At 42.4% G+C, this 25,000-nt stretch overlaps 1 protein-coding gene across 12 annotated transcripts in view; it reads right to left on the bottom strand.

Annotated features, from left to right (window-relative positions):
- Window positions 1-25,000, bottom strand: part of pbrm1 (polybromo 1) — a 102,030-nt gene that overhangs the window by 7,443 nt on the left and 69,587 nt on the right. For 6 of the 12 annotated variants that reach the window (XM_038812570.1, XM_038812565.1, XM_038812567.1 and 3 more), the window contains 9 exons: window positions 22,084-22,229; window positions 20,458-20,615; window positions 19,981-20,164; window positions 19,571-19,781; window positions 13,156-13,354; window positions 12,237-12,401; window positions 5,383-5,520; window positions 2,342-2,421; window positions 1,902-2,127 (listed from right to left, as the gene is read on the bottom strand). In XM_038812570.1, coding sequence (XP_038668498.1) covers window positions 1,902-2,127; window positions 2,342-2,421; window positions 5,383-5,520; window positions 12,237-12,401; window positions 13,156-13,354; window positions 19,571-19,781; window positions 19,981-20,164; window positions 20,458-20,615; window positions 22,084-22,229 — 1,507 coding nt within the window. Of the gene's footprint in view, window positions 1-1,901; window positions 2,128-2,341; window positions 2,422-4,764; window positions 5,029-5,382; window positions 5,521-5,996; window positions 6,050-12,236; window positions 12,402-13,155; window positions 13,355-19,570; window positions 19,782-19,980; window positions 20,165-20,457; window positions 20,616-22,083; window positions 22,230-25,000 lie in introns of those variants that run through there. The other 6 variants (XM_038812573.1, XM_038812577.1, XM_038812568.1 and 3 more) reach the window with 5 other exon arrangements.

Below are 25,000 nucleotides of genomic sequence, written 5' to 3'. Positions count from 1 at the left end.
AGTCACCAAACTCTCACTGTAGCACTCAAATGCCACAAGCTCAGCACTCCCTCAGTCACCAAACTCTCACTGTAGCACTCAAATGCCACAAGCTCAGCACTCCCTCAGTCACCAAACTCTCACTGTAGCACTCAAATGCCACAAGCTCAGCACTCCCTCAGTCACCAAACTCTCACTGTAGCACTCAAATGCCACAAGCTCAGCACTCCCTCAGTCACCAAACTCTCACTGTAGCACTCAAATGCCACAAGCTCAGCACTCAGTGCAAACAAAGGTTTGATTTGGTGTGGTATACCTTATACGCCTTCGAGTGACTTACCGCCAGTCTATTATTTTGATGCGCCAGAGGAGGCAGATGCGTTGGTGATAAGCATGGACTGGGGTTGAGCTAATTGTACATATTGTGAGATCACTGTATGAGGGGGAAGGCATGTGATTTTTGAGATTTACTGGAGTTTTCTCTGGGTTAGCTTGAAGTTTGTATTTGTCCTTTTTCTTGTTGGCTTTATGGGATGGGTATTGTTCTTCTTTCTTTGACTATTAAAGATGGACGTGTGTGAGGTGCTGGATGATGTTATGGTTATTTGTTCTGTTTTTACCCCGAGCGTGGGCTGCCCTGCTAGCTAACAGGAGCGGAATGGTGGGGTAACTGCAGCTCATTACATTTGGGGAGTTTTAATGATAAGCTTACGAGTTTTGTTTTCGTTTTGTTTGTGGTTAGGGGTGGAGGGGGCGGGGTAATCTTATTGCTTAATAATCAATTATTTTATTTAAAATCAAAAAAAAAATTACAAGCCATCTACCATCAATTTACAAAAGAAAATTCCAAACTTCTATCATCATGCCTGTAGAAATGTTTCCTAATTTCACAGCTGAAAGGTCTATTTCTATTTTTGAACTAGCTCCCCTGGTCTAAGACCCCATATCCAGTGGGGATAGTTTATCTCTATGTATGCCATCTGCTTTCCTTAATATCCTGAAAACTTTGATCAAACCACTGCTCAATTTACTAATTTCCAGGGAATGCAACCCTAGTTGCACAATCTCAGACTAAAAGGACGATCCTTTAAAACAGAGATGAGGAGGAATTTCTTCAGCCAGAGGGTAGTGAATCTGTGGAACTCTTTGTCGTAGAAGGCTGTGGAGGCCAAACCACTGAGTGTGTTTAAGACAGAGATAGATAGGTTCTTGATTAATAAGGGCATCAGAGATTCTGGGGAAAAGGCAGGAGAATGGGGATGAGAAAAATATCAGCCACGATTGAATGGCGGAGCAGACTCGATGGGCCGAGTAGCTTAATTCTGCTCCTATGTCTTCTGGTCTTATAGTTTGTGTAGTGTCTCCTTGTGATTTAACACGTGAAGTGGAGACATCATTCTGCGCTGCACTCACTCAAAGACCAATATATCATTTCTAAGGTGTGGTGCCTAGAAGTGCTTGCAGTACTTCAGGTGTGGTATAACCAAGGCTTTGGTCGGCACAGCATGACTTCTATTCCTCTACATATAAAGGGCTAATATTCCATTAGCCTTTTGAATTACTCGATTTACCTATTCATGACATTTTAATGATGTGCATATCTAAATCAAGTAACTTTGAACCTCCACTGTTTCTAGCTTTTCATCATTTAGAAAGTACTCCTGTTCTATCCTCTTTAGGTAGATGACTTCACATTTACCTCCACTGAGATCCATTTGCTACAGTTTTTCCCAATTAAAACTGTGCAAATGATGAAACTTTAAAAAAAACTTAGAATAGATACATTGCTGATCAGCGCATGTCATCATTTCACGTCAGCTGCTGGAACATCTCAAGCAACATAGCTTGTACTTTGTTTGTAAAAGCTGCCGCTAATTTTGATGTCCATTATACATTTATTAATTACTTGCATTGTATATTACCTGAAAGGGACTGGTCCCACTTGCTGACAGTATTAGAGTCGGCACTGAGCCCTTCAATATATCTCAGGTAAGCTTCTGAGTGCAGTAACCGCTGAGTCTTTGGTGGAGGAGCTACAAACATCGGTGTTGATGGCTGTTGCTGGATAACCTGTTGAGCTGCGACTTGTGTAGGATATGGAGGTGGAGCCTGCTGACCCTGAGGTCCAAGATTAGGATGAATACCAATCTAAAACAGTCATTGTTGTAAATATTAAGATATTGAGTTGTAAGATACTAAAATTACCGTTTTGAGCATTTAATGGTCTAAGTGAAATTAAATGAAATGAAAACCTGTAGTGTATTTTAAATAAACAGGACTGATTTACTCATGCGTAGTATTAGAATATTGAATATCGGTAAATCTAATTTTGGAAATTACCCAATCAAATAGCTTGTTTTACCTGCTGACCATATGGGGTTCCTGTAGTGGTCACAGTCGGTGATCCTCCCACCATGGTGGTCACACTCTGACCTATGACACCTGCAGTTTCAATGGAATACATTTCAGGGAATTATAAACATTTAAATTTAATTTAATTCATACCGAACCAAAGATTCACTGCACTTGCTGTATTTTGAAACTATTATCTGAAGACAAAAGTAGTTATTTTAAATTAACTGTGCTGAAAAACAATTTTTAACTGGCTTTTGATCTAGTCTAGCCTGTTGAAAACAAATGGCAAACATGGTCTGGATTTGACAATAACTCCTTTCTACAGAAGGAATGGGAGAGGCTATTAAGCCATTTGAGCCTGCTCCTACAATAAAATCACAACTGATCAACTTCAAATCCACTTTCCCATCCTATCCCCAAATCCCCTGGCTGTTCAAAAATCTATCAATCTCAGTATTGAATATATTCAACAATTTAACAAGCAAAGCATTCTGACGTGGAGAATTCCAAAGGATACACAACTCGAGAGTGAAAGGATTTTTCTCTGCGCCAGTCATAAATTGCCAACCTCTTGTCCTGAGACAGTGACCCTTAGTTCTAGATTCTCCTATCATAGGAAATTATCTCTCAATTTTGTTGCATTTTAATCAAGAAAACAATTAATCAGTGATGAAGTCTGTTGAGAAGTGTTCGATTTCACACCCTTCAATTGTTAAGTTTTCAATCCTTGCTGAGAGAGGCTGAGTGGCCTTGTGATTCTCCACAGGGAAGAAGGGAAAAGGTTGAAGGGAATTATTCCCAAATTCATGGCTGCTAGTCTAAAGCAATATTTGTGAAAATCTTGGGAGTAGGTTATCCTCTGTCCCTCAGATACTGTATAACCCGTTTAAAAACCAGTGAGAAAATGCAGACTTTGTACACTTTCCAATGTGGAAAATAATAAAAAGCACCTGCGATGTCAGATCTAATAGTTAGCCTTAGCCTATAGACTGTAACATGAAGCTATTTTATGTGCTATAGATATGTAGGCAAAATAGAATAGCACCGTAAAAAATTTCCAAATTAAAAAAAACACAATTCAGACTGAGTGTAACAATTAAACTGTGCAAAACTTGAGTTGCATCGAATATTCACCTAAAAGTTTTTCAGTAAAGTTGCATTTTTTGTGTCACCTTTAATGTTTTTCTGCTGAAATGATGCACCATACTCAATGACAGCATCAAGAAAGACAACAGACGCGATTCACCTGAAAAATTTATATGTCCGCTTTCGGGTGCGTTTAGCGGGGTGTTTCTCGGTGGCCGCTGCACCGAGAAACACCTCGCTATTCAACGGCATCTTGCTGTTTTTTTGACCTTGGGGAGTTTTTCTCCGCCGAGGCCACACAGAGGGATTTCCTGCTCTCTCATTGGGAAAGCTCCTCACAGATTGGGGCACTATTTTAGAAGGCTGCCCCAATCTCCCTCAGCCCCGCCCCCATTTTTGCCCCCCCATCTCAACCTCGGGGAGGCCCCTGGGAACAACCCCTCACTCCCCCCTTCCGGGCCTGATCCCTGGCATTGCCAACCTGCCCCTGGGCACTGCGAGCCAGCCTGGTAGTGGCACCTGGGCACCCTCGACCAACTGGATGTTACTAATGGCCTGGGACCCCCTCCGACGCCCCCCCCCCCCCCCCAGTGCCATTACGCCTAGTCCACATTTGTGTGCACCAGGACTAAATGGCGCCCTGGCGAGGTCTCCCAGGCGCGGCGCCGGTTTGAGTGCTGGGCGGTGGGTGAATCTGCCGAACATACATTTAAATGAGCTGTAAAGTAAACAGATGTTGTCAGGTAGTTTCAGTATCAGTAGGCCACTATTGCGGCCAAACCTGTTTAAGTACCAGGCAATGATCATCTCCAAGAGAATCTAACCATCGCCCCATGATATTCAATGGCATTACCATCACTGAATCCCCCACTATCAACATCCGGAGGTTCCTATTGACCAGCAACTTAACTGGACTAGCCATATAAATACTGTGGCTATGAGAGAAGGTCAGAGGAAAGTATCCGCAGCACGTAACCTATGACTTGTCAAAGCTTGTCTACCATTTACAAGGCACTAAATTGGGAATGTGATGGAATACATTCCACTTGCCTGGATAAGTGCAGCTACAACACTTAAGAAGCTCGACACCATCCAAGACAAAGCAGCCAGCTTGAATGGCATCCCTTTTACAAACATTCACTCTCTCCACCACAGACCAATAGTGGCATCAGTGTGTACCATCTAAAGATGCACTGCAGGAACTCATCAAGGCTCCTTCAGCAGCATCTTCCAAACCCACGACCACTACCATCAAGGACAAGGGCAGCAGATACATGGGAACACCACCACCTGGAAGCTTCCCTCCACATCACTCATCATCCTGACGTAGAAATATGTCACTGTTCTTCACTGTTGCTGGGTCAATATCCTGGAACTCCCTCCGTAACAGCATTGTGGGTGTACCTACACCACAAGGACTGCAGCAGTTCAAACCACCACCTTTTTCACGGCAATTAGGTATGGGCAATAATCACTGGCCTAAATTAATTAACTCCCCAACCTCTGCCTTTGATGTCCTGTACCCAGAAAATTAATCATCGACTCTCATCCTTTGGCACCTCTCTTTGTTTGCTCTTTAAAGTCACAGGGCTGCAAACCTCAATGTACCTGGAGTACAAATGATAGTTATCAATTGATTTCTTAAAGAAATTAAACAATGCAGAAGTTTTAAAATTCTTTCAACGGAACAGGTCTGAAAATGGCAATTTGGTCAAAAAATGCATCAGTACTTTGAAAATGAAAAATATACTAAGACATTAGTACAAATTATTCAGTAAAGGCAAGCCCAAGATAGTTAATACCTTTTGCCCCAACTTTTGAAATAAAAATTTCAGTGAAAGGTATAATCATAACTATTTCATAGTCATCTCTTGTAGAACTGTACATAATTAGTATCAATGATGTTTAAAAGCAGGATGAGACATTATAAATAAGATAATGATTTAGCAATGATGTTCTTACCCAATGGTTGAATGCCTGGGGGAAGGTGGGGTAGTGGAGGCACCCCAGGATGAAGTGGCTGCATGCTGCCCAAGCTGGCCATGCCATCAACTGGGCCTTGTAATGGGGGCATGCCCTGTGGGTAACCACCTATCATGCCTTAAAGGATAACAACAAATTTCAAACATGCATCAAGGATGTCAATAACATGCAACAGAATCTGCATCAATGCTCCCTCTTAATTAATTGTGCAAATGTTGTAAGAAAACCATTTTCTCTTATATGAACAATTTGTGATCAGAAATATTGGCATACACCAATAAAGGAAGATAATCCTATTTAATTTATGATTAATTTCTAAAGCCATGAACATGTAAATTTGTTTTCTAATCCAATTGAATACTCAGAGGGAACCTTGGTCTGCATAATGAATCATGCACTACAAATTAATGGATGAGTACTACAACTACTTGAAGGAATGGATATTATTAGTATGTGGCGATGATAACATGACTAAAAATGAGTATATGCACATTTTACCAAGTATTTGCATGGTAATAAAATGTGTCTGCTCACATCTCTACACAGTCTACTTTGAAAATCTAACTTTCTGACTGAAAAATAGGATTACCTACCTTTGGTAGGGTCTTCTCCATTTTCTGAATATTATCCATCACATACCAAACTCCTGTCATCCAATGAAGGAAAAAACACAGGGATATTGTCCCTTTAACACATTTTCAGTGTTAATTCAGGTAAGCCACATGATTCACCCTCTTTCTGCAATCTCTAAATTCTGCTGTCCAGTTCTTTTTCACCCAATGAAGTAAAGCATGCAAGTATGAAATCAGATCATACAACTTTGTTTACAGACATGTTCAGATCTGAGGACAGCTGAGAGCCTGGTATGTGGAGGATAACGTCATTCAAAGGATGAGAGTGCCTACTGAAGGTCGGTGACCTGTATTTTTTCTTCCTCAGTTATTTTCCACATACTATAGGATAATTCAAATAACTGTCAGATAAGAATGTCACCTTTTTGTTTGGTCCAGTAACCTGAAATAAAGATTGTCTACCTAATTGTTTATCCTATCAGCTTGTAAATCTTAACATTAAAGTTTGGTTTTAAAAGTTTCCAACAAGCACTCTTGCTTCGGCCATTCAAACTAACTCTTAATATTTTAGGGTTTAACAATGGCTTTTACCCAGAAGTATTGATGTAGGATATTTTTTGCAACTGACTTAACTACCCATCTTTGCTCAAGAGTGCATGAAAATTTAAGAACCGTTCCGAAGAAGAGTCATTCAACTTGAAATATTGCTCTCTACAGATGCTGCAATACCTTAGTTTTTCCACAATTCGCTGTTTTATTTTAGATTTCCAGCATTTGCAGTATTTCATTTTATTTTATTGCACAAACATTTGATTTGTGGAAATGTTTTCTCTTATCAACCAAGCTTTATTATAAGAAATTTTAGCATGAACCTCTGCACCTGTCAGACAGAGAGGGCGCGCTCGAACGGCCACAGTGTGCCTGAAAAGCAGCACGCCACGGCGCAACGTGGCCGATAGAAGCCGGGAGACCTCATTCCTGGATATGCCTTGCTTGCAATGCCTTGCGAGATCTAACCCGATTTCGTGAGATGCTGCGATGTGAACCCATTGTGGTTGGGATCACATTTTGGCAAATATGCATATTAGAGTGAGACAGCTAATGTCACTCTAATATTAATATACAGTTTCGCGAGGCACCAAAAACATTGGGATCTATCCCCTTCGCCTTGGAGACCTCAGGCAAGCGCAGCTCAGTACTAATCTCCACAAATGGGGACCAGACGGAAGGGCACTTGTGGAGGTCTTCGTGGGCCCACAGGTGCATGTCCTTTGGGAAGGGTGGTAACCTGGCACTGCTGGTGCCACCTGGACACCTGGCACTGCCAGCTAGGCACCCTGCCAGTGCCACCTGGCTGCACTAACATCTTCTCCAGGGTAACAAGGTGTGGACAATACCTGGCACTGCCAAGGTGCTCAGATGGCACTGCTTTTACCCAGAAATGAGATCCCGATCTCTCGCTACACTGAGGAGGTCCGGCGAGCGGAGCTCCTCAGTACAGAAAACGGGGTTATGTGCCCTGAATCTGAACTGAGTGACGTTTGATAGCGTTGTGTTCTTGGCACTGCAAGTGCCAGGAAACACACAGCTAAATGTCCTTGCCATGGGTCTTTGGTCCCATTTAATTAAATAGCACCCATGAAGACAGATAGCACCATGACACTTTCTACCAAATAACTGCAGTAAGATAATAAGACCCGCAAGTCGCATATTAAAACCAACAAAATTAAAAATGGATAACATTCACTCGTGCATCAAAAACAAAATGTGGCTATTTTCAAGTTAAAACCTGAGGTCAAAGAAAATCATAATTCCAAAGTCATGCATTAGTTTCTGCACTAGAAGATTCAAATTAGGATTGATAGTCTAATTTAAAAAAAAACTATTTTTCAAGAAAAACATTTTCTTTCATAATGAAGATGCTTGATGATGGATCCCACAGCAACATATTGCTGTTCTTCTTTGTTGCTGGGTCAAAGTATTGGATCTCCTTACCCAACAGTACTGTGGGAATGCTTCCACCGCAAGGACTACAGCGATTCAAAAATAGCTAACTAACATCTTCTATAGGGTAACAAGGTGTAGACAATAAAAACTGGCCTTGCTGGTGATGTCCCTATCCCCAAAATCAATTTAATTCTATTTTCATAGGGAAAACTTGTGCATAATGATAAATATATGACTTGAATTATTGTAAACAATCTAAATAATGAGTTCCGTGCTTAAGAATATTATTTGCATTGACATATTTAATCAATGCTATTGCAAAGGTTTATAATTCTGTCATTCCAGGGCAGCATGGTGGCACAGTGGTTAGCATTGCTGCCTATGGCGCTGAAGACCCGGGTTAGTATCCCGATCCTGGATCACTGTCCGTGTGGTGTTTGCACATTCTCCCCGTGTCTGCGTGGGTTTCACCCCCACAACCCAAAGACGTGCAGGGTAGGTGGATTGGCCATGCTAAATTGCCCCTTAATTGGAGAAAATAATTGGGTACTCTAAATTTATTTTAAAAAAATAATAATTCTGTCATTCCTGTACTGTGCTGGGTAAATACAGTGCCATTACATGAGTGCTCTGCCTGAAGGCAGGTTCTTGGCTCACTATGTACGGATGCTTCATCGTGAGCTATTTTATTTGTCTTTTTTTTTTACCAGTGGTAGTTTGCCATTGCCTTCAACTCTCAGGGGCAGAGTGAGGAGGTGGCACGGTGTAACAGAGATTAGCACTGCTGTCTCAGTGCCAGGGACCCGGGTTCGATGCCAACCTTGGGCGACAGTTTGTGTGGAGTTTGCACATTCTCCCCTTGTGTGGGTTTCCTCGCGGTTCTCCAGTTTCTCCCACTGTCCGAAGATGTGGTTAGGTGAGGTTATGGAGATAGGGCGGGGGAGCTGGCCTAGGTAGCTTGCTCTTTTGGAGTGTCAGTGCAGATTGATGGGCTGAATGGCTTTAGACACCCAGCCATGCATTCATAATGGATTTGCTGTCCTAACAAAAGCTTCGAGCTCAATTGACAGAAGAGATGTCCATTTCAAATACAAAACAGAGTACATGTCAATCAATGGAGGGGAGCTAGTTTAGAACATTTTCTCTACCTTCAAAAGCAGTTTTTAAAAGAAAAACAGCCAGATTTGACAGTCCAGTTATATCAGAGCACAAAAACAGGGCAGAAGAGAACATGTTTTTCCATTTTCCAATGTTGCTAGTTCTGGTGAGTGTGCTTTACACTCAATTGGCTCTGTTTTATTACCTTGCTCTAGAGTCGCCAGGTATCTTTATGATACCGCCATGATGTTCAAGTTCAAGTGCTGATCAATAACTCGGTACACCAATTAGTAAGGTTCAAATCAAAACACGTTTATTATATACACAGTTAATTGCTACTCATGCATAAACACTACAAAACTAGACTATCTCTACCACTACAGGCCAATACTTACCTTTGGAAAAGAACCCACTGGGTCAGGGAACAATGGCCTCTTGTTCAATCCTGGGGCTGCGGGCTTCCAACTGGTACGGACCAAGGGTCAGGAGCGCCTATCTCGTAGCGTGCATTGACTGGACACTTACTTGTCGGTGTAGCTGTTAGCTGGGCCTCTCCTTCTCACGGTCAAGAGTTCTTCCAAGCTGCTAAGGTGTTCTGCTGGGAAGGCCGGCTAAAAGACTGAATTGAACTTGGGACCTGTCTTTTATAGGCCCCAGGGGCTTTTCCCCCTTTTGGGCGGACCCCGTTCCTGCCTCCAATCGATTGGATCACGTACCAATCGATCGGTTTGAATTCCCCAATACTGGGGCTGTTCCCTGATCGCTGGGCGTTCCTTGGGTGCTTGTTAGCCTCTTTTGTCTTGGGCTCCTGCTGGCGCCGAGGAGTCTGACTTGTTTTGACCGTTCTCGATTGTTACCATTGTGCCCGGGAATCGCCTATTAATATTCAGATTGCTGGCTTCAATGCCGTCTGCTTTCTGCAAGTCGAATATACAGGAAAACTTTGCAAACTGCTTGCTTCTCTGAGATTGTTCAATTTTCCCTGCGTTCCTGGTGTTTCTCCATTTTAACTTGGGAAGTGGCCAACTCAGGTGGCTACACGTGCATTATGTTGCTTTCTCAATTGGAAATCTACTGTAATGCATATGAATAATTACCCAAAGCTGGCCAATGTAAGGCTTAATTTTTCTTTAAAGAACAGATCCTTATGATGATGCATTGCATTAAAAATCCATCTAAATTACAATGCAGTACCTAATAGTGAGATTTGAAGGTGTCAAAAGAATTTGCACATCTTTCAAAATGTTCCCAACTCCTCAGCAGGCTTTCCATTTTCTTAATGGATTCTCAAACCTGGTGTGCTTTTAATGGGCTTCTAAAACCCACATCACCAGACAAGAGTGGTGCACGGGAAGAAATTTGATTTAGATTCCCCCATTTAATAATAATAATCATTATTATTGTCACAAGTAGGCGTACATTAACACGGCAATGAAGTTACTGTGGAAATCCCCTAGTCGCCACATTCTGGTGCCTGTTTGGGTACACAGAGGGAGAATTCAGAATGTCCAATACACTTAACAAGCATGCCTTTCAGGACTTGTGGGAGGAAACCGGAGCACGCGGAGGAAATCCACGCAGGCACAGGAAGAACGTGCAGACTCCGCACAGACGGTGTTCCAAGTGGGAATCAAACCTAGGACCCTGGCCCTGTGAGGCAACAGTGCTAATCACAGTGCTACCGTGACGCCCATTTAAAATGGGAACCCAACCAATAGGGTGGCAAGCATATATTTTGCACATTAGGCATTCCTGAACCACTAGAAGAAAATTGCAGAGAGTCGAAAATTAGAGGAAAGTAAGATTTCCTTCAAAATAAAAGTTTGGCCATTCATGCACCAAAACATGTGCCTCCAGATCCAGACAAAAATTCAGGCCATATAGTTCATAATGATCTTTAAAAGCATTCTAATGGAAATGTTTGTGAAGAAAAATTAGATAAACATTTATAGAGTCACAAAATTGAACACTACTATATAGTTTGCAATAATCCTAAAGGCTAGGAATCCTGTGGCAAGTACTGACTTGGAAATATATCGTAGTTCCTTCATTGTCGCTGGGTCAAAATCCTGGAATTACCTCCCTATCAGCACTGACGGTGTATCTATACCTCAGGCCTTCTGCAGTTCAAGAAGCCATCTTCTCAAGGGCAACTAGGGATGGGCAATAAATACTGGCCTAGCTAGTGATGCCCACATCCCGTAAATTAATAAAATAAAAGGACACAACCTGTTACAATTAAACCAGCAAGCCGAAGGTTGTATCTAAAAACGAACAACCAATCAAGAGAAATTCTAGGAATGAATACGTTGTAACAAAAGCACTGCAATTATCAACAACCATATAACTATAGCAGATGATGATAGAAAAAAAACTGCAAAATGACCTGAACAAGTGGAATCATGTGACTTAACCTGACTGTTAAAATCATCTTTAAGGATCATTCATTATCCCTGTGATTTTCCTGTTGGATGGCTGGACTATTCCTATGTATGTGGAAGATAACAATGAGGGAAAAATATTGCCAGATTATAACCAATGTACAACTTAATCAAATTAATTAAAAACTCCTGTACATGTGGTTAACCTTTAGCAATGGTTAGCAACAGCGTGCAAGTAACATCGTATTGTTCTTGACCTTCTAATAGAACTATATGTTTATGAAATACAGGGAATAAACATCATGTTTTCCAATGATTTTGGAAGTATAATAATATCCTCAAGTCCTTACAACTACTTATTGCACCAACATATTTTTACTTGAATGTGTTCTTTTAGCTTCCCCAGCAAAGAACATAATTGATAGCTTTTAAACTGTGCACATTTCATTATAATTTGTTTAAAAAAAGTGTTTACACTAAGAGTAAAATCACAGAATGCTTTGACATGTATAGGATAATTAAGATAAATTTTGTAAAGAAAAATATTTTGGTGCAGCAATGTTGAACTCTTCAAGACACAAGACGGAAACATAACTTAATATGACCAATTTGTATCAGAAAATCTAAGAAAACTGTTTTAAAAATCAAACATTTCTGATATCTGACCCTAGAGAGAGACTTGCTACGTGCAATTTTGGCAAACCACCATGGTGCTGATGAAAACCCTGCAAATGTAAAAACACCAAAATGACCCCCCCCCCCCACTAAATTTGGTTGAACGCAATTTTCAATAGAAATTTAGTCCTTTTCCATTTAGCTAGTTCTCATATGCTACCTGTGACAGGGGTCATCTGCTGATGGAGAATTCCCATTGGTGTAGGAGGTGGTACTACCCCCATGATGGCACCTACAGGTGTACCAGCCCGTGGGGAGGCACACTGCTGCTGCTGCTGAGCTGCACGGTCTCTCTCCTGCTGTTCAGCCTGCTTTGCTGCCCGCTCTGAAAAAACACGAACATATATTCACATGGGCACACCACTCATTTTTTAAATTACAGCACAGAATTAGAAATTTGCACGAATGAGATAAAGCAGATACTCTCTTCAATGAATATATTCACAAAGACTAACCTACATTAAAAACCCAAAGAGAGTGCAGTTATTTTGTCAAAGTTCAAAAATAGATACATACAATTGCTAGGATAGCTGAACCACAACCTTCTTCCAAATATTTCCCAGGGAAGATTAGACAACTGCCTCCAAACAGACACACAACTTCCATAGTCAGACTGATGGGAATTAGCTTGGTTGTCAACAGCAGCGGATTAACAGAAAAAACAGCACTTCACAGCATTTTTTGCAAACTCGACAACAGTGTTAAAGATGGCATTTTATAAAACACTGGGTAAATATATTACAAAACCAATTATTTATTTTCAATGATAAACAAATTAGGTCAGGGAGTAAAATTACCAACTGAAACTTCTATTTTACCGACAAGCAAATTTCAACCTCTCGATAGACCATAAAGTCTTTCTGTATACAGAAGAAGGTTTAACTGTTCACGTAGTTGGCAGCAACCTTAAAATTAAAGAAGTGATAAATTTGAAGTGATGAAATGCAAACCAACATACCATATCTGTATCTAGTTGTATCGGGTAACTTAATTTGGGCCATTGTGACGTTAAGTCACTTAAAAAAAAAATAAACATTACACTCTGAATGTCTTTTTATAAATAATAAACAATGAGCTACCTTCATACTCTGCTTTTTTGACAGCCTCAAGGTTTCGCCATTCTGTACCCACAAGCCTACTCAGCTCTCCAAAAGAGAAATCAGGATGCTTGGCTTTGATAACAGCTCGCATTTCACTGCTAAACAAGATGTAACCACTTGGGTTGGTCTTCCTCTTTCCCTCCTTCTGTTTCGTACCCTTAACAGATTTTGGGGTTGACTATATGTAGGCAATATAGGACAAAGGAGTGTTAGTATTTCAAAGCAATATAAATGTACAGAGGATAAGTGAGGAAAATCCTTTGAATATGATTTATATCCAATTAGTTCAGCAAAATCATATTCCATTGGTCCTCAGCATGCATTGTATAACAGAACTTAGCTAAGTACATTATAAGAATAAAAGTATTCCGCAAATTTCAGCATTAAATCTAAATTAAATTGATTGACAGATTATTGAACTTGATGCAAGGGTATAAGTGATTAAATAACAAATTATTAAACAAATAGACTTGGGAGTTATATTGGATTACATCAAGTGGTTTTTGCCTTACTGTCTCAAACATTTGATATACCTTTTTCCTTGGGAATATTCCTTTGGCAGGTTTTTTTACATTTGTTTTGTAATTTTTTTCACTTGTCTTGACGTTTTGCAGTCAAAGAAAGCAGATATTCAGTCTATTTCCAGGCTACTGCTAATGTATTCTGTGTTACCAATATCTGATCCCATAATTCATGCGTTTTACAGGGTATAACTTTTAATTTTAGGAATATTGCTTTCAGGTTGGAACTTATAGACTTAAATGCAAGATAAATGGAAAACCTGATAGAATCTGGTAAACAACCCTGAAGTGAATGCAAATCAAACAAAGTCAGATGTAGAGGCGTAAAACTTAAAACAATGGATGAATCATCTTTTAGCTTTGTAATGGAGTCAGGAGGTCCATCTTTTCTTCAGTAAAATATTTAAATTACTTATGTAGTCCCTAACTGTCAGAAGATAAAAGCTAGCAATTTTGGGAAAGAGGGGAGCAGCACGGTGGCGCAGTGAATTAGCCCTGCTGCCTTACGGCGCAGAGGTCCCGGGTTCGATCCCGATTCTGGGTCACTGTCCGTGTGGAGTTTGCACATTCTCCCCGTGTTTGCGTGCGTCTCACCCCCACAACCCAAAGATGTGCAGGCTAGGTAGATTGGCCACACTAGATTGGCCACGCTAAATTGCCCCTTAATTGGAAAAAATGAATTGGGTACTCTAAATTTAAAAAAAATGAAATAACATTCTGGGAAAGAGGTCATACACCCCATTAGAGATATAAAGGGCAGGATTCTCCCTTCAGAGTCTCAGTGTTCCTGCCAGTGGACAAATCTGACTGTGCCCCGCAGGCATTAGGAGCGTTGCCGGGGTGGGATTCTCATGCCTTAACTATGCAAAAATATGCATAGCGACGTATCTTGTTTCCCTGCAGTTACTGAAGCCGGGCCACCATTATGAACGAGTGCCCCGATCCCAGCGTCCTGGGACAGGCCTTCTGAACCCCCCCACTATGCAAATGTTGACCCCCTGCTGACATGGGTAGAACCCCTAACTCCTCAACAAGGATGGCATCCTCCACTCCACCATGGGAATAAGGGGTCAACCCCCCCCCCCCACACCAGACACACACACACACACACACACGAGGGCCCCCCCCTTTCAGTCCTCATCCACGGCATTGCCAATAGGGCACTTCGCCCTGGCATGATGGCACTGACACCTTGGCAGGGACTCCCTAGCCTGCCACAATGGACTCCAAGTGGGGTCAAGGGGGTCAGCCCACTGCTCATGTGGCCTCTGACATTGCCAGGCTGCAGACGGAGGATCCCCCATTGGGTCCTGGGGTTAGGGTGGGCTCGGGCTTTGGGCAAGGGTTTAACTCCAACATCTCCACCCGGATGGGAATCCGGCGTCTGGTTTGCCCCTTCCAGCCCTGGGACACTGAAGATCGCTCTTGGCATGGTGATCTCAGGCAGTTCTCTGTTCAAGATCTTCATCCTGGTCTGACTTGTTTAAACTCTGAAGTGGCCTCCTCACCCGGAAGTGTTCTGCCTGACAGCTGATCAGCAGACCAGACAGTTCAGTGAAGAACTAAGCCAAGAACACCTCCCCTTTCCTCACATCTGCTCCCTCAGCCCTCTGCTTTTGAAACTGCTGCTTTGTTAAGTGTCAGAGCCTTGATTGACAGCTGCTGACCACTTCAAAGGAGTTGTGGTTTCACTTCCTATTTTTTAACCGCAGAAAGCACTTAGCATTGTTACTTGCATTATAATAAAAGATCAGCTAATTGTTTGTTCCCGCCAGTGTGAGGTGGGACCGGGGACTGGGGAGGGAGGGGAAAAAAAAGAGGGTCTGCTACCCAGCATTGATTCCTTTTTTGGTCCAACACGCGATTCTCTGCCCGATCGGGATTCTCGATCTTAGTGGCGGGGAATAGAGAATGCCAAAGTATTCATATAGGTCACAGAATCAAAGCGTTTGGTTTTGAATGTAAAAGATAGTTGATCTACATTTCCATTTGGAACATCCCAGATATGTTACGTTGTCATGGAGATGGGCTGACAAGAGTTACTAGAGTCTTTGTTTAGTTTAACTGGGTATTTCTCACAGAAGGCCGTTGGAAGTTTGGGCTGGTCTAGTTTGCAGCGCATTTAGAGAGCGAGAGAAAGTTGCCTGCAGGGTCAGCTTGGAAGGCAGAGAGCAGGCAGTTGGCATTTCTGTCGGCAGCCACACATAGAAGCCATTAAAAATCAGAGGTGTTCCTGATCTGGAGTCACTAAGCAGGAATTGTGGGCGGCGGGGTCCATTTGAATAAAAAGTCCACAGTCATGAGGACTTTAAAAGGTTAGATTTGTCTTGATAAAACTAATCTAAATAGCAGACTGAGAAACTGAGGAGAAATCAAAATGAATTCCAGAGGGCTGTCGCATATCTATGGGTTGGTCCCATGAGAAGTGAATGAACTTTCAAAATCTTGTAAGTTAACTAACTTGGGGGGGGGGGGGGGGGGAGGTAGTAAAAATTAGAACTTGGCTTAAAGCATAAACTGTATAGTGTTAAGTTAATGATGATGCTTTGATCAATTTCTTTTCACATATACGAAAAGTTTGTTTTTGTTTAAATGTGAAATTATGTGGCATTTGAGTTAATTTTTTTTTTTTTTTTTTTTAATTTAGTGTACCCAATTATTTTTTCCAATTAAGGGGCAATTTAACGTGGCCAATCCACCTAACCTGCACATCTTTGGGTTGTGGGGGCGAAACCCACGCAGACACGGGGAGAATGTGCAAACTCCTCACAGACAGTGACCCAGGGCCGGGATTCGAACCCGGGTCCTCAGCGCCGTAGGCAGCAATGCTAACCACTGTGCCACCGTGCTGCCCTGCATTTGAGTTAATTACTGGGTATTTGTGTTTCTCTTTTAACATTAATGGTTTCTAACAGGATCTTAACATCTGGAACTGGCAAAGTATTGCCCAATTGTGACTTCTGATTTTCTTGGTTCTTTGCAGGGTGATGCTGCTCTTCACTCAGCATCTCACAGCTGGACATAGTTTAAATTAGTAATAGTACTCTGGGACATATCACGGTCTTCACTTTATGCCAATCATCTCATTATTTTGTTACTTAGGGCTGTATTTTCCTACCTGGAGACTAAGTATGGTGGCGGGTAGCTCTGGCAACATCTTTCCTGCTGGTCAAAATGCTGGGATCCCCTGTCAGATTGTGTGTTTGGAACCTCATTAATTATGCACAGGCATATTCCCTTCCGAGTCACCTATCAGGCTGCAGCTGATTTATCTGTCCGCCCTCAGCTGGTATGTTCAAAGGTCCTGGCGCCATATTTAAATACCAGTCCAGCACACACCTATCTCTCTTTCCAGCCCACCTGTCTTCAACAGACTGTGCAGGATGTCAGCAAATCAGAGGGAAAGGCTCGCAGCCTCAAGAAGAAGTCTGTTTCTTGATTAAACCACCCTCCTTCTGAGCCCATCACCTGTGAGGTGTCCATGCCCATATGGACCACCACTCACTGCACCTGGAGTCTTTGTGCATCCCTTCCAGTAACCTTTAACCTCCATGTTTGTGAGCTTTTCATGCAGCCTTATCAGCAGGATCCAGCTTCCCTTTCCTAGGTCTTCCCTCTGCCTTCCATTGTTTGTCTTCTTCATCCACCTCTTACCCTCTACTTGCCATTGTAAGCCTTTGCCCCGCACCCCCCATTCTTGTACAGCTCTCCTTCCACATTGCCCCACTTGTCTTCGTTAGGCCACTGCCCCCACCCCCGGCCTCACCTCCCACTCCATCCCCGGAAGAACTTCGGACCTTTGTTGCGGAGGCTGCATGAGTCCCATAGCACTGTCCACATGCATAATACTGATCAGAGATGGTGACCTAGGAGGGGTCCATGGGTCCTGCAGCACGGTGCTGTCCATGAAAACAAGCTTGGCATGGGGGATGGAGGGCAGGAACCGGTCTGCGTCAGCAGAGTGGTGAACAGAGCATCAGGAACAACGCAGCACTATGGCGGTGTTGCACTCACACCAAAGTCTTACAAACTGAGGCCCCGCATGCCACTCATTAGCAATTGGGTTTTACATCAATGTAATTTCACACTGGCGCAACACAAGATTGAAAGGCCTAACAGGATGCTAGTGTGCAACTGTTTTAATGAGTATTCATACAATTTAAATTGCAAACCATGCCACCAGCCTACAGGAAGACATTCACCCACCATTGGGAAAATTGCTAGTGATTTTACGCTGGTGGGTTTCCAACATTTTAACTCCTGATAGATTCTGTTGCCATCAAACCTGCTCTGAGTGGGATGAGAGAATTGATCCTGACAATGATCAAAATGGTTGTGATTGTTACTGCAATTAAACTGTGAAGCCATGCGAGAGGTCTGTGCCTCAAAGGATCTGGAACATTGCAGATTATACAACAGTTGAACAGTGTGAATAAAAGATTCACAACCCTGCTGAGTAAAACCATGCAACTGCGAATACAAATTTTGCTTGTTTAATAACTTTTAAGTGAAAATATGAAATTGTCACCCCTGCCCCACCCATGCTTCTTGGTATCACCGGTCCTGATATTTCTATGGTAGAACATGGGAATGCCTGCTCTTTATCTTCCCCCAGTGGAGCTCAAATATGTACTGAAACACAAGACCATGTACAGCCTCTAAATTGTCGAGATAGGATCAAACACCCCACTGTGGCACATGGTTTTAAGGATCATCAGGGGCCATATGGGAAGTGACAGGTACAGCTTGATAATGTGACTCCTCAAGATTCCCTGGGGAGTCAGGTTTGCTGTTGAGTTATCAACAATGCCCTTGATTACCGCGAATTGCCTGGTTCAGGAGTCACATTATCAAGTTGGCCATAGAGGTTGATTCTGTTTTGAGCTTTCATTACCAGGGGCGGGATTCTCCCCTACACGGCAGGGTGGGCGGTCCCAGCGGCGAGGAATGGCGTGAACCACTCCGGCGTCGGGCCGCCCGGAAGGTGCGGAATCCTCTGTACCTTCAGGGGCTAGGCTGGTGCCGGAGGGGTTGGCACCGCGTCAGCCGGCATCAAAGGGCTTGGCGCCATGCCAACCGGTGCCAAAGGGCCTCCGCCAGCCGGCGCGGGTTGGCACATGCGCGGGAACGCCAGCGTGTGCTGGCGTCATCCCAGTACATGCACAGGAGGATTTGTCTCCGAACCGGCCATGGCAGAGGTCCACAGCAGCCGGTGCGGAGGGATATAGTGCCCCACGGCACAGGTCCGCCCGCGGATCGGTGGACCCCGATCGCGGGGCAGGCCACCATGGGGGCACCTCCCCCGGGGCCAGAGAGACCCCCCCCCCCCCGAGGCCGCCCGCAGAGCCAGGTCCCGACGGTAAGTACCTGGTCTAATTTACGCCGGCAGGATCGGCCTAAAACAGGCAGCTGCTCGGCCCATCGCAGGCTGGAAAATCGCCGGGGGGGGGGGGGGGGGGGGGGGGGGGGGGGGGGAGGAATTTGGCAGCCTGCGGGGGCAGGATTCATGCCTCTCCCCGGTGATTCTCCAGCCTGGCGGGGTCGGAGAATCCCGCCCCAAGTTTGGCATTTTGCAGCCTCACCAACAAAGGTGACCATAGTTATGATACATTGATCCATCAGTACTGTTTAAATAATAGAAATTTTGAAGTAGTTATGTATATGCAAGAGAAACTTTACAATCAAGATTTGAAATAAAAGGGGAGACAAAAGTTTGCTCTAATCTACCATGCTGTTTTCATGTTGCATAAACCTAGAATTATTTTAGTTTTGTTCTTCAAAATGGTGTTTTAGCTTCATGGTAAAAACATGATGCCTCTTATTTCAACAATATTATACCCATAGAAATTCCCAATAAGATCCTATTACTGTACCTGTGGAGGTGTATATGGAGCTATTTCCATTTCATTAGTAACAGGAGTCTGTAACTGAGGCACAGCGGGCTGTTCAGCAGTTTCAGCCTCCTCTTCAACACCCTCTTCATGATCTTCATCAGGTTCTTCAAATTCTGCAAATTTACTCTCCAACTCCTGTATTTTCTTGTCTAAAAGAGGAGATGGCTCCTTTTGGGGAACAATAAGTTTCCTGGAACAGTATACATAATATCCACTTTATTCATTAAGAACGGTCACTGTGCAAGACTTGTATATTTATTGTAACACTACAGAAGTAAGGTTCCTTAGAAGTTTAAATTTGGAATTTAAACTCTACTGCCCTCCAATTCATTGTTTTCCTGAACCAACCACTCCTCAACCCACTTCTATTTTACAGTATTAGGCCTCACCTGAAGTAATATATCTCATCATCCAATATTTTTGCAGATAAGGAAAATCTCTTTAAGCCTTTAAACCTTTTCATTTGCTTGTCAGTTTCATTGTAACGACTCTCACAAATGTACACATCATTTTCATTCACTTCCGTTGGTCGACAAGAGAGGTAATCTTTAAACGATAACACGCTGCACTTGCCTGCATGCAACCGCACCAAAATAGAAACACTATAATTACTTGTATCTCTAGTCAGTTAGACTATTGCACATGAACAACCCGCATATTATTAAAAACCTGTCACACCATTTCGTATTACTTTTGATGACAAATATTGGAACTATTTATTTGATTCAGATCAAGAAGACATTAATACAGTCAAAATGGCTTTTTAAAATTCTAAATGCTCTCCAGAATACTTCACAAAATGTATGCTGAAACCTAATATATTACTCCGTCCACCAATAATAACTGTTAAGATATTAACTGCTTACCAAGCACACAAGTCATGGTACAGGTTTCTTCCACATTGCTAAGAAATACTTCCTTCTTGTAAAACATTTTTGTGGGTTCATGTTCGGTCTCCTCAGGGTGGATGAATATGGGACCAAAGAAATATGCAGCACCACCCCGCACCCACATCTTCTCAATCCTATCAACAAAGTATACATGGAGTATGATCTTTTATCTACATTTTGAACAGTAATTCCCTTTATTTTATTTTTAAAAATATAACAATTTAATAATCTTTATTGTCGCAAGTAGCTTCCATTCGCACTGCAATGAAATTACTATGAAAAACCCCAAGTCGGCACATTTCAGCGCCTCTTCGGGTACACAGAAGGAAAATTCAGAATGTCCAAATTACCTAACAGCACGTCTTTTGGGACTTGTGGGAGGAAACCGGAGCACCCGGAGGAAACCTAGGCAGACACAGGCAGACTCCGCACAGACAGTGACCAAAGCCGGGAATCGAACCTGGGATCCTGGCGCTGTGAAGCAACAGTGCTGACCACTGTGCTAGAAGTTGGAAGATCAACTGCATTGTTCAGAAAATGTGTGATGGATCTGCGGATTGTGGAGTCTGCAAGTTGCTGCGGGTGGAGGCCATGTGGCAGCTCCTCTTCCCTTTGTCTGCAGGGCTGCAGCTTTGGTCAGACCCAGATTTCAGGCTGAAGCTGCTTTGTCCTTGGGGGCTCTCAAACAGATCATCTGAGATTTTGTGGGAGGAGCCAGTTCTAATCAGGTTATGAGTGATATGGCGGTTAAAGGAGAAGGGGATGGTATTTTCTTTTCCATTCATGGGATGTGGGTGTCGTTGGGCATTTATTGCCCATCTCTAATTGCCCCTGAGAAGATTGCGGTGAGCCTCCTTCATGAATCGCTGCACTTCATGTGTTGTAGGACACTCACAGTACTGTTAGAGAGGGAATTCCAGGTTTTTGAAGCAGCAAAGGGGGATACAAAGACTGGATCCAGGAACGGCTTCTGGGCAAAAATAAGGTTGCTGCTTCTGTTGCAATTACTTTAAAGCAACTGGTTAACCAGAATTGGCCATTCAGTGCACAGGTTATACTTGACAGTTTAGATAAAAGTGATTTTGGTGGATCCACGTGATTCGGGTCAACGTGACAGAGCTGAAAAGGCTCTGGAGAATTGCACTATTTTGAAGATTGTACCCGTAAAGTTGGGTTCAATGGGAGCTACTGTCTGCTGAGAATTGCTGGCTAAATCCTTAAATAAAAGGACTTGAATTCTACCTGAGGAAGTTTAGAGTCTAGACGGACCCTACGGCTAAAATTGGTATCATAAATTATATTTATCTTTGTTGTATTTGCTACTTAATATGTAATTTATAATTTAAGTTGACTGTGATTTGCCTGTGTTTATTTTGGTCCAAGTAAAAAAGTTATAAAACGAATCATTCAGTAGATTTGGTTCTTTGGTTTGTTGATCACTACGGGGATTGTAACAAATAGTGCTGGGGATTAAAATAAGTCTATTCATGTTGTACCAATACCCAAACCAAATATTATTAACAGTAATATTCGCATAGACATATGCAGGTGATGAAGTGAAAATTTGCAATACAATTGAAAACTTTTTGATAAGTTACTGACCTGCCTACACGTGGTTGCACTAAACCATGTGATTTTATGTACACACAATCTCCAACTTTGAGCCACAATTCATTATAGTGAAGCTGCTCATAATACTGGCAGCCTGGTTCTCCACTTGAAATTTCCACTGGCACATCCTCTCGGTCCTGAGCAGACAGATTGTATAATAATATTTTCTGTAAGGACTGCATTTGACATCTACTGACAATAAACAGCAATGGAGAATTGAACCAAGGACAACTGAGTTCTGAGAAAAATATATAAATTGCAAGTCAGGAAATCATTGTTTTGACAATCTTGAGCATTTAGCAGCGGTATTGAGGTTTCAGTTGTTTCCCTTGCACAAAACATCAATTGTCAGGATGCTATTGAGAGCTGACTGGTGATCTAATTTGAGGAAAGATGTAGTGACATTGGACGCAGTTCAAAGGAGGTTCACTAGATTGATTTCAGAGGTGAGGGATTTGTCTTATGAAGAGAGATTGAGCAGTTTAGGCCCATACTCTGTCGAGTTTATAAGAAAAAGGGAAGATCAAATTAAGGTATACAAGATGATAAAAGGTATGGATAAAGTAGACATGGAGCAGATGCTTCCTCTTGTACAACATTCTGGAACAAGGGGTCACAGTCTCAGGATAAGGGGTAGCAAATCTAAAACCGAGATGAGGAGAAATTACTTCTCCCAAGGGGTGATGAATCTGTGGAATTTGCTACCCCAGATTGCGGTGGATGCTGGGACAGTGAGTAAAGTTAAGGAGGAGTTAGACAGATTTTTAATTAGGAATGGGTTGAACGTTTATAGAGAACAGGGAGTACGGTGGAGACGCTGCCATGATGAGATCAGCCATTATCATGCTGAACAGTGGAGCAGGCTCGAGGGACTAAATTGCCTACTCCTGGCTCCTACTTCTTATGTTCTTTTTTTTTTTATAAATTTAGAATATCCAATTCATTTTTTCCAATTAAGGGGCAATTTAGCGTGGCCAATCCACCTACCCTGCACATCTTTGGGTTGTGGGGGTGAAACCCACGCAGACACGGGGAGAATGTGCAAACTCCTCACAGACAGTGACCCAGGGCCGGGATTCGAACCCGGGTCCTCAGCGCCGTAGGCAGCAATGCTAACCACTGTGCCACCGTGCCGCCCTACTTCTTATGTTCTAAGAAATAACTATTCTGTCTAATTCCACCTTCCAGCTCTTGGTCTGTAGCCCTGTAGGTAACTGCACCTCAAGCACAAATCTGGTGTTCTTGATTAATAAGGAGATTAGGGGTTATGGAGAAAAAGCAGGAGAATGGAGACGAGGAATGGCCTAATTCTGCTCCAACATCTCATATACACCCAGGTCCCTCTGTTCCTGCACCCCCTTTAGAATTGCAATCTTTATTTTAAATTGTTTCTCCACATTCATCCTACCGAAATGAATCAATTCACAGTTCTCTACATTAAATTTCATCTGCCACTTGTCCACCCATTCTACCAACCCGTCTTCAATATCTTGCTCATAGTTCACAATATTTCCAATTTCTGTATCTTCTGAAACTGTGCTATGTGCATTAAGGTCCAGGTTGAAGCATATCCAGAAGAGCATGGGTCCTAACACCGACCTCTGGTGAACTCCATTATGTACCTTCCTCCAGTCCGACAAACATCCATTAAGCACTCCTCTCTTGTTTCTTGTTATTCAGCCACTTTCATTTCCAAGTTGCCACTGACGTTCCTATTCCAAGAGTTCTCAAGTCTGTTGTGTGGCATTTTATCAAAGGCCTTTTGGAAGTCTACGTATTCCACATTAATAGCATTACTCCTCCAAAAACTTCAGCAAGTTAAACATGATTTGCCCTTAACAAATCCGTGTCAGCTTTCCTTAAATAATCTAGCTTTGCCCAAGTGACTTAATTTTGTCCAGAATTATCGTTTCCAAAAGCTCTCCCCCATCAAGGTTAAACTGACCAGTCTATCCTGTAGTTGCTGAGCTTATTTCTACATTCTTTTTTAAACAAGAAAAATATTTGCAATTATCCAGTCCTCTGATCCTGAGTCTAAGGAAGACTGGAAAATTATGGCTAGTGCCTGCAAAATTTCCACTCTCAACTTCCTTCAGTATCCTTGGATGCATCTTATCCAGTCTTGGAACCTTAATAAAAATACTTATTAAAAAAATGAACAAGGTTTTACACTTTAACAAACATCACAACAAAACCAGGAAAATTATACAGCACAGCAAACAACAAATAAAAGGTTCAGCATACATGGATACAGAGAACAGCAGTATAACAGGTTTGATACAATTATTAGACATAACTTGATGCCTCTAAGTCCAACCACAGAACAAGGAGAAACAGGATAAAATGGTGTATACCTTCCCACCCAATGATTGCTTTTCTTCAAGCCAGGTTCTGTTATAGCCACAATATCATATTTCCATGTGGCAGTCTGGCACATTGTTGGATTATATTTACAGAGAAAATGGGACATTCTGTACTGCTATATTAAAACCCATACTCTTCTGGAAAGTACAGTATAAAGGATGTTGTTATATTACAGATTTTGGTCTCAGTAGATCTCAGTAGATGTGGAGCTGATAATGTGCACACACAAGCAAATACAACACAGTGGAACCCTACTTGCTGGTTGGTTAAGTTTTACTATTAATTTTAGTACTGACCAGGGCACAGACTCTCTCTTAATTTTAAAAACATATACATTTAGAAAGGTTTGCAGGAGGTTTGGCACTCCTGGCTAGTCTCCCGGATTCAACTTCTTTAAACTGGAGATCATTCAACACTTTGCTGCCCATGCACCAAGTCTTTCTCCCCCCATCGTCCCTGTGCTCACTGACCTACATGGGCTCCTAGTCGAACAATATCTTAATGTTAAAATTATTATTCCTGTTTTCAAATTACTCCAAGGTCT

Source organism: Scyliorhinus canicula, chromosome 11 (genome assembly GCF_902713615.1).
Source record: "Scyliorhinus canicula chromosome 11, sScyCan1.1, whole genome shotgun sequence".
Taxonomy (NCBI): Eukaryota; Metazoa; Chordata; class Chondrichthyes; order Carcharhiniformes; family Scyliorhinidae; genus Scyliorhinus; species Scyliorhinus canicula.
This window is presented reverse-complemented; position numbering and strand designations above follow the sequence as displayed.